The sequence below is a fragment of the Malus domestica genome, chromosome 08, assembly GCF_042453785.1.
Source record: "Malus domestica chromosome 08, GDT2T_hap1".
Classification (NCBI taxonomy): domain Eukaryota; kingdom Viridiplantae; phylum Streptophyta; class Magnoliopsida; order Rosales; family Rosaceae; genus Malus; species Malus domestica.
Window position 1 is genome coordinate 30,819,638 of NC_091668.1, and position 9,199 is coordinate 30,828,836.

The 9,199-nt window shown below is 41.1% G+C and overlaps 1 protein-coding gene across 2 annotated transcripts; it reads left to right on the top strand.

Annotated features, from left to right (window-relative positions):
- The first annotated feature begins 5,226 nt into the window (after positions 1–5,226).
- Positions 5,227–8,860, top strand: LOC103442046 (beta-amyrin 16-alpha-hydroxylase CYP87D16-like). 2 transcript variants are annotated; one of them, XM_008380784.4, is made up of 8 exons: positions 5,227–5,536; positions 5,682–6,009; positions 6,104–6,253; positions 6,480–6,728; positions 6,844–6,933; positions 7,976–8,054; positions 8,138–8,372; positions 8,485–8,860. In XM_008380784.4, the coding sequence occupies exons 1-8, from the start codon at positions 5,334–5,336 to the stop codon at positions 8,570–8,572; spliced, it is 1,422 nt and encodes a 473-aa protein (XP_008379006.3). In that variant the 5' UTR covers positions 5,227–5,333; the 3' UTR covers positions 8,573–8,860. The 2 variants fall into 2 exon arrangements, with proteins under 2 accessions (XP_008379006.3, XP_070682804.1); XM_070826703.1 differs by lacking the exon at positions 8,485–8,860 and having other exon boundaries at positions 8,138–8,376.
- The last annotated feature ends 339 nt before the right edge of the window (positions 8,861–9,199 follow it).

The window sequence follows — 9,199 nt, forward strand, 5'->3', positions numbered from 1 at the left end:
CTTTGGATGTCTTTTGAAGTTACTGGCTCTTTCATGTCGATGATTGCTTTGATCTTTTCGGGGTTAGCTTCAATGCCTCGTTGGCTAATCATGAAGCCTAAGAATTTGCCAGAGCCCACGCCGAAGGCACATTTGTTGGGGTTCAACCTCATTCGATACCTCTTTAGAATGGTGAAAGTTTCAGATAGGTTGGTGATGTGTTGGTTAGCATGTTTGCTCTTGACTAACATATCATCAACGTAAACTTCCATGCTCTTCCCAATCTGTTCGGCGAACATTGAATTGACCAGTCTCTGATAAGTTGCTCCTGCATTCTTTAAACCGAAGGGCATGACTTTGTAGCAATATAGTCCTCTGTCAGTAGTGAAGGCTGTGTATTCTTGGTCTGAGGGGTTCATGAGGATTTGGTTGTATCCTGAATAAGCGTCCATGAAGCTCAAGAGCTCACACCCTGCCGTAGAGTCTATAAGTCTATCAATGAGAGGAAGGGAGAAACTATCCTTCGGGCATCCTTTGTTTAGGTCGGTGTAGTCGACACACATTCTCCACAAGACCTTTTGAAGCAGGAGACTTTCCTTGGTCGGATTTTTCTTAACAAGGACAACATTTGCTACCCATGTTGGGTAATTGACTTCACGGACGAAGCCTATGTCCTTGAGTTTTTCAACTTCTGCTTTCATCGCCTCGTATCGTTCAACATCATAAGATCTTCGCTTCTGTTTTACTGGTTTGGTCTTGGGATCAATACTCAAGTGGTGACAGATGATATCGGGAGAGATGCCCGGCATATCTTTATATGACCAAGCGAAGACCTCGGCGTTCTCTTGCAAAAAAGAGATCAGCGACAACCGAATGGGTGGTGACAAAGTGGTACCAATCTTCACCATGCGATCTGGATGGTCTTTGGAGATAGAGACATTCTCTAACTCTTCAGCGGGTTGTGCTTGTTGGGTGAATGAGTCATCTCAAGGGTCGTCGGGTTGACTGTTGCCATCATGAAGATCCGAGTTGGCTTCATCTGGACTGGTCTTTACTACCTGGTTATGTATAGAGAGGGTCTCCTTGGGGACAGGCAGGTGTTGTTGCTTAACTGAAGTGTTGTAACATGATCGAGCACTAAGTTGATCTCCCCTGATGTATCCATTGCCGAAAGGGGTTGGAAACTTCATCAACAACATATGCGTGGATACCATGGCCTTGAGATCATTGATGCATGTGCGCCCAAAGATGACATTGTATGCCGTCGGGCAATTGACCACTAGGAAGTTAGTGGTAATAGTAGCTGTGTAGGGGCCTGTACCAATGGTGAGGGGTAAGTGTATACTCCCTAAAAGTTGCACAATATCGCCAGAGAAGCTTATCAGAGGAGAAATCGAGCGATCGAGCAAGTGTTCAGCTACATTAAGTGCCTTGAAAGCTTCAGCAAACATGATATTAACTGAAGCACCTGTGTCTATCAGGATTCGTTTCACATCAAAATTTGATATGTGAGCCTCCACGATCAGCGGGTCGTTGTGAGGGTAGATGATACCTCTTTCTTCCTCAGGGTAGAAACATATTGGATCCCAGTTAGGCTTTTGATACTTGCCTCCCCTGATGTCTTCCATGTGAAACACTTGATGGCCAGGTCTCAAAGTTCGTTCACTGTTTTTCATGGCCCTATTGGAAGATTCAGACATAGGTGTGCCGCCGCTTATAGAATATATCACATTCACCTGGCGTTGGTTACGGTTATCCCTTGGAGGGTGAAGGAGAAACTGATCAATTTTTCCTTCACGTGCCAAAGCTTCAATATGATCACGGAGGATGACGCACTTCTCGCCATCATGGCCATTATACTCGTGGTAGCAGCAAAACATGCCCGTGTTTTTCGTGGACTTGTAATCTGGCTATCTTGGCTTTGGCTTTGGTATCAGATGAGCTATACTGGGGTAGACGGCCGCACATGTAGCGTTCAAAGGTGTGTATGTCTCATACCTCGGGGTAGGGCCTGTCTTGACATATGATTGGCCCACTGCATTGACTGCCTGGGGTCGGGCGTTATTGTGATGATATCCTGAGTTATCGCGATAGTGCCCCTTATTCTTTTTATTAAAATGAGATTGGTGAGGATGGAAATCTTTCATTTTGCCCTGGGATTGATATGTCTGCTGACTTGGCGAAGCATTAAATGAGGCAGGGGGTGTGCTGCTACCGTTTGGAAGGTTGAGGTTTTCTCATTCGGTTGGATCTGGCATCCACTCCCTACTTGCTGATAAGGGGTGACTGTATGGGGTTTCCCTTGATATGTCATTGCCTCGGCGGAGACATGGTTGTAAGCTTGTGCCATCACCTCAGAGTAAGTCTTCCAAGTGTTGGCATTGATCATGTACTTAAAGAAACAGTCACGTAAGCCTGCCGTGAAGGCCTTGAGGGCGGTCTTGTCATCTGCCTCAGCGCAACGAGAATACTCATGGCTGAAGCGGCCAGCATACTTTCGTAATGACTCGTCCGGCTTCTGGCGAATAGTGTACAAGTCATCTGCGGAATGCAAGCGATCGGTCTGGAAGATGTGTTGAGAGACAAACAGCTTCCTCAACTCTTCAAATGAGTCTACTGTCTCAGGTGGAAGACGGCAATACCAGTTTAAAGCTCCGCCAGAGAGGGTAGAGGGGAAGAGAAGGCACCGTTCTTCGTCGGTGTGTCTCCAGTATACCATGGTGGACTCAAAGAGGTTAAGGTGTTCAATCAGGTCTTCTTTTCCAGTATAGAGTTGTAAGCCAAGCTTCTGCTTTGTCTTTGCTTGGATGGGGTGTTGAGGATCCTTCTTGTGAGGGGGCCAGGCCTGGGTTAGTTCCAGTCAGGTATCTCGGCTTGACGTTCAGCCTTCAACTTGTTTACTTCCTCCAGGAGCTGTAGGACAAGGGGGTCCTGAGTGGAGTCGTGCACCACTGAAGTTTTCTTCCGTAAGTCCCTATCGCCTTTTGGAAGTAGGAAAGTTTGATCAAGATAACATGATTTTTCCTTGGACTCGTCACATTGACTCCTAGAGTGAGTATGTCGGAACATTTCCGAGTCCCCTGTACCTTCATGTTCTTCTGGGACTTGTTGCCCATTCCCTAGATTAACTGCTGGCCTGGGTCGTGGGAGAGGATCGAGTCTTTCAGAAACTCTTGGGTCATTGATCTTTGAGCTTATATGGATGGGATTCTCTCGACGTTGCTTTAGGAAGTCTCAACAATCGCGATAGACAGCTTTTAATCCTTCCACTCCTTCTGTGAGGAGGTGCTTTCCTCTACTTCTTCTGTTTCGGGTTGAAGCAGCTGGGTTGAGAGAAGTCTCATGTTGATTATCACATTGATGTGTAGCTCGATCCCTATCAGGGATATCCGTGTTGGATATCGGTGACCCTCCGTGTTGGGGGGCATTCAGATGATTATTGACCTCAGCAGGGGCGACGAGCTTGTGTGCTTGAGCATGCCTAGCCTCGTGAAGCATCTCGAAAAGTTTTTCATACTGCTCTTGGAGAACCTCGTTCCTCATCACTATCTTGTTGTTCTGAGCTTCTAACTCATCGACTTTAGCTTGAAGAGTAACTCTATTTCCTTCCTGCTTTCGTTGCTTCATACTAGGTCCAATGGGGGTGTCATTCTGTGTGCTATGGCTTCTTTCGCTCCCCATGTTGGAGAGAGATGTTTTTTTTTGTTGACAAAGTTGGAGAGAGATGTTTGGCCAAAAGAAAGTGTACGAGCGGTGGAAACCAGTTTAACAAAGCTGAAGAGAGTGGGAGTAAGTGTCTTTCCCACAGACGGCGCCAAATGTTGATGCACAAAATCAGCGAGGACTTTGGTACAACAGAAAGTGTCAGGTTTGTGACCTTCGCTTGGTTGCTTCGATCACTTGTGAAGATAAGTACGTAAATGAATAGGGACAGGGAAGCAAACGCAAGATGTACGTGGTTCACCCAGATCGGCTACGTCCACGGAGTAGAGGAGTTCTCATTAATTGTGAAGGGTTTACACAAATACATAGGTTCAAGCTCTCATTTTGTGAGTTCTAGTGAATAATTTAGTACAAAATGACATTAGAGATTATTGTGGGAGAATGATCCCTATTTATAGAAGAGAGTTTCTAGTTTTGTTCTAATATTGACACGTGTCGTGTTGTGATTGGCTTCTGATGTTGACACGTGTCGCGCTGTGATTGGCTTCTGATGTCGACACGTGTCGCATTGTGATTGGCCTTCTGGTTGAAGGGAAACTCTTCTGGGTCCTTGACGGTATAACGTTGACCGGTGCTCAGTAGTTTCGGGATTAGTCAAGTATGGTACAAACAGATTTTGTCCCTACTTGGGTTTTTGCCATAGCCATAGGGTTTTTTGTGGGACTTACTTCCTTATGCATGTTCCCACCTTATTGAGAATAGCGTGTTCCTAGAATCAGTGTCGACGAGTCGACTTCCTCAACCTCTACATGATGTTGAATTTACTTGAGTATTTACACACTCAAGGAGGAGTGTTGTAAACTTCTATTTTAAGTGTGATTGTGTAAATCCTAGATCAGATTTGATCCTAGTTATTCTTTCCTATGTGGACTTGTATTCCTTAAAGCAGAATGATTTCTTCTCTCCCTTATTACTATAAATAAAGGCATTGCGTAGGGGAAATAACACACATATTCATCTACACAACCCTACAAACACATCACTATATTCTCTCTCTGTGCTGCTTGCCCCCTTCCCCTATTAGTTAAATATAGGTCACAACAGAGTCTAATTTTTTATTTTTTTAAAGGGGACAATTGGTGGTAAGTCACGATTATTCACCCTTTCTAGAGGCCGGGAAGACTCACAGAAACATTTCAACTTTCAATTTTTCACTTACAAGTAAATGATCATAAGTTTTTATTTTTTATTTTTTTTAACAAGACATATTTTTTGTTCAAAAAAAAAACAAGCGATTTTTTTTTTTTGAGAACGAACGATATTATCATATTATCTACATTAAGTAGAGGGGTGAGCTTAACTTCATAATGAACTAGCAACAATGTGGTTCAAATTCGCATTTGGTGAAAATCAAACCAAAGACTCTCACTTACAAGTGAAGATGAATACTACTAGATTAACATACGATATTATCTACACTAGTATAAAATTATTTATTAATTTGACTTTTGAAAAAACTAAAAATCTCCCTGATCTTGCCTCATTTTTATGTATATATATGTGCACATTCACTTCTCAATTCCCACTACGAATTCACCAAAAATCCCTTCTCTAACTTTCATCACCCTCCGGCTCATAAACCAAAACCCCTTCTCTTCCAAAAGTAAGGTGTTCAGGAATATTTGGGAATAATGTGGGTGGCGGTGTTGATGGTTTCGTTTCTTGTGATATATTGCACTCGATGGTTTTACAAATGGAGGACTCCAGGAGCCAAGGGCAATGGAGTTCTTCCTCCTGGTTCCATGGGCCTCCCTTTCCTTGGAGAAACCCTTTCTTTGCTCATTCCTAGCTACTCCCTCGACCTCCACCCCTTCGTCAGGAAAAGAATTCAAAGGTATCTATTCCACAATTTAGTAAGCCACGCATGTTTGCACATGTGTGGAGTTTTATCTCAAAAGTCTAAGTTGTACAATTTAAAATGTATGATCAGTCGTATGTTTTTGTTAATTTTCTCGTATATATTGTTTTTATTTTTCCAGATATGGACCGATATTTCGAACAAGTTTTATCGGGCGGCGTGTTGTTGTCTCGGCAGATCCCGAAATCAACAGTTACCTCTTCTCACAAGAAGGGAAGTTAGTTGAACTGTGGTACCTGGACACATTCAACAAGCTCTTATCATTAGAAGGCGAAAATCGGATAACTGGACCTGGCCTAATTCACAAGTATATGAGAAGCAGTCTTCGGAATCACTTGTCTCCGGAGGCCCTCAAGGAAAAGCTTCCTCAGCTAGTAGCATGGATCGACAAAACCCTACTCCACTGGTCTACCAAGCCTTCTGTTGAAATCAAGCATGCTGTTTCCGCTGTATATATACATTTCTGTCACTTCATTTCTTTGCTCTTTAAATTTTAATTAACTGTACTTATATAATATGTGATTAACTTGTGTAATTCTGCAGATGGTTGTTGAATTTACTGCAAGCTTTTTGTGCGGTTATGATGTTGATAAATCGCCTGTCGATATAAGCGAAAAATTTGCTACATTCACCAAGGGTCTTACCTCATGGCCCTTGAACATCCCTGGTACTGCATTCCACAAATGCTTAAAGGTAATGAGTCATTGATCCATTCTTTTTAAATCTAAAAGAATTTCATGGAATCTATTAGATTTGAGATGCACGGAGATAAGTGGATAATGTTGTCATGAAGCACTCAACTTTCGCGTTTTTAAGATTATAAAACATTGAAATTGAAGTGCAAATCGCAAACTGGGAGTGTGAATATAACAACTGTATAGCTAGACTAATGATTCTCGATCGGTCTCATGATTTGCAGGACCAAGAGAAAGTAATTACGATGATTACGAACATGCTAAAGGAGAGGCGTGCTAAGGAGGTAGAAGAAGAGGGAGATTTCCTTGATCAAGCGATTAAAGACTTAAAGACGGAGAACTACTTAACCGAGGACTTCATTGTGCGTCTGCTGTACGGGTTCTTATTTGGTAGCTTTGAGTCCATTGCGACTGTAATGTGCCTCGGTTTCAAACTACTAGCTGAGCATCCTGAAGTAATGGAGGAACTAGCTGTACGTACTTCTTAACCTGTGCATTCAACGTACACTTGGTGCTTTTTGAGCAAGCAATCTCTTTCTTTTGCAATGCTGTCGATCGATATGTAAGTAACAGAGTTGTGTTTGATAGGCTGAGCATGAGGCAATTCTCAAAAACCGAGCGGATTCAGATTCTTCACTCACCTGGGAAGAATACAAATCGCTGACTTTCACTCCTCATGTAAGTAACTTTTTGTTACACCCTCATGTTCATTTCTTATTGGGTAAATTTCAATTCCTTACTACATCTTTAAAACATTTCAATTTTATACATTTACTTATCATTTTATTTCAATTTCATAAATCCGTTAGAAAATCCGTTAAGTAAACCGTTAAGTGATGATGTGTCAAATATGAGATTCACATTTGTGCTGATCTGATTGCCAAATTTGTGTCACGTGGCAAAAAAATAATTTTTTATACATTAAAAATATTATAATAATTTACCCTATTAATAAAAAATAAAAAATAAATAAAATACACATCTTCCTCCCTGACCGAGGACCATTCCCAATTTGATGTACTCGACGGCCTTGTCGACGGCGAGCTTCTTGAGGCATTGTGGGGGGGGGGGGAGGAAGGAGGGATATGGAGGAGGAAGTCATTGGAGAGGTGGAGGGAGAAGTGGGTTTGGGTTTTTTTTTTATTTTAATTTTAATAAATAGGGTAAATTATTATAATATTTTTAATGTATAATTTTTTTTTTTGCCATGTGGCATAAATTTGGCAGTCACCTGACACAAATTTGGTAGCCACGTCAACTCTTAACGGACCAATGGATGTAAAATGTAATAGATGTATTATATTGAAATAAATTTGGTAGCCACGTCAACTCTATACGTGAGGTATGAAAGTGAAATGTTTTGAATATGTTGTATGAGGTTGCAATAGACCTCAAACCTGAAGTGGTAAAGTGTAATTTACCCTTTCTTATTTTTATTTGTTTACATGCTCGGATATTGACATATAACTCATCACTTTAATCCTTAAGATTTAAAATGGATAGAAGTGATTTTGAAATTGTTCACCGTCAATCATTTTGGTTATTTTATGATAAATCTTCAATTGAAAAGAGATTTCACAAAAAAACCAAAATATTGACGATGAACAATCAAAGAAATAACTTCTATCTATTTTAAATCTCAATAACCATAGTAAGTAGTTATATCAACCTTAGGAATCATTTTGCCTAAAAAAACCTTTTGTGAGTTATTCAACTGTAGGTGGTGAGTGAAATTCTGAGATTGACGAGTAATCCTCCAGGACTCCTACGCAGAGCAATCAAGGATATCGAAATAAAGGGTATGCATATGCAGGAATGCATCAGATTATGCTAATTAGTGATCTGCTTAAGTTAATCCCGGGGTTAATTGGACAATGTGTAGGATATACAATCCCAGCCGACTGGACGATCATGGTGGTTAATTCTACTCTACATCTGGACCCTGTCATGTACAAAGATCCGCTTGCTTTTAACCCATGGCGCTGGAAGGATCTCGATTCGTACACGGTGGCTAAGAATTTTACGCCGTTTGGAGGAGGATCGAGACAATGTGCAGGGGCAGAGTATTCTAAAGTGGTGCTTGCCACCTTTCTTCATGTTGTGGTCTCCAAATACAGGTGAGATAAGTACATTTCAGATGTTATTACTTGTAATTTCAGCGGCGTCTCCAAACACAGAGAACTAAATAAAATCAAGTAACTTGTATTGTATGTGTGTATGGGTATATAGGTGGACAATAATCAAGGGAGGACGAATTGCTCGACGGCCTCTGATAGCATTTGGAGATGGCATCCACATTCGATTCTCACAAAAGTGATACGAAGAGGCATGCAGGCAGCCGCAGGCGTCTCAATCGATCCAATGCGTATTACAACAATATTATATTTTAATTTTCCTACAACGAATCCATCCATGTTGATGTAAGTAGCGAGTACGTACAATATGGATGCAGAGTAGTAAATAAATTAGACCAAAAGGGATTGTTCTTGGCTGGTTTGGTTGATGTTTGCAATAGTATGTCCTTAACGCTCTGTGTATATAATATGACAGTTGAAATGTCAATAAATAAATAAATGAAATATTCTGATAAATATGTGTTTGGTAACACATTGATCACCACTTCATTACTAGATTTCAAAGTGAGAGGTCGAGTGAAGTAAGATGATTTGTAACTTAGTTATTTCAAAGTATTTTCTTTTGCACCCAAGATTTCACGTTGAATCCTGCTTTCTTTCCTGTATTATTGTTTGTATAAAAACAAAACAAAATAACAAGTTTGTATGAAAGCCCAAGCCCGCGGACAAAAAGGAAAAATAAATGAAAATAAAATGACACCAACTTTGTCCCTTCAAGGCCAGAAAGGGAATTTCCTTATGAAAAGATCAATTGTGTTAAGGAAGATTTGTAGCTGCAGCTGCGAGGGTGAATTGTCAGTGAGGTCGGT

Coding starts and splice junctions, on each gene's coding strand:
- LOC103442046 (XM_008380784.4), top strand. CDS start 5,334: ATGTGGGTGGCGGTGTTGATGGTTTCGTTTCTTGTGATATATTGCACT. Junction 6,729..6,843: donor AAGTAATGGAGGAACTAGCT/GTACGTACTTCT, acceptor TGTGTTTGATAG/GCTGAGCATGAGGCAATTCT. Junction 8,373..8,484: donor GTTGTGGTCTCCAAATACAG/GTGAGATAAGTA, acceptor ATGGGTATATAG/GTGGACAATAATCAAGGGAG.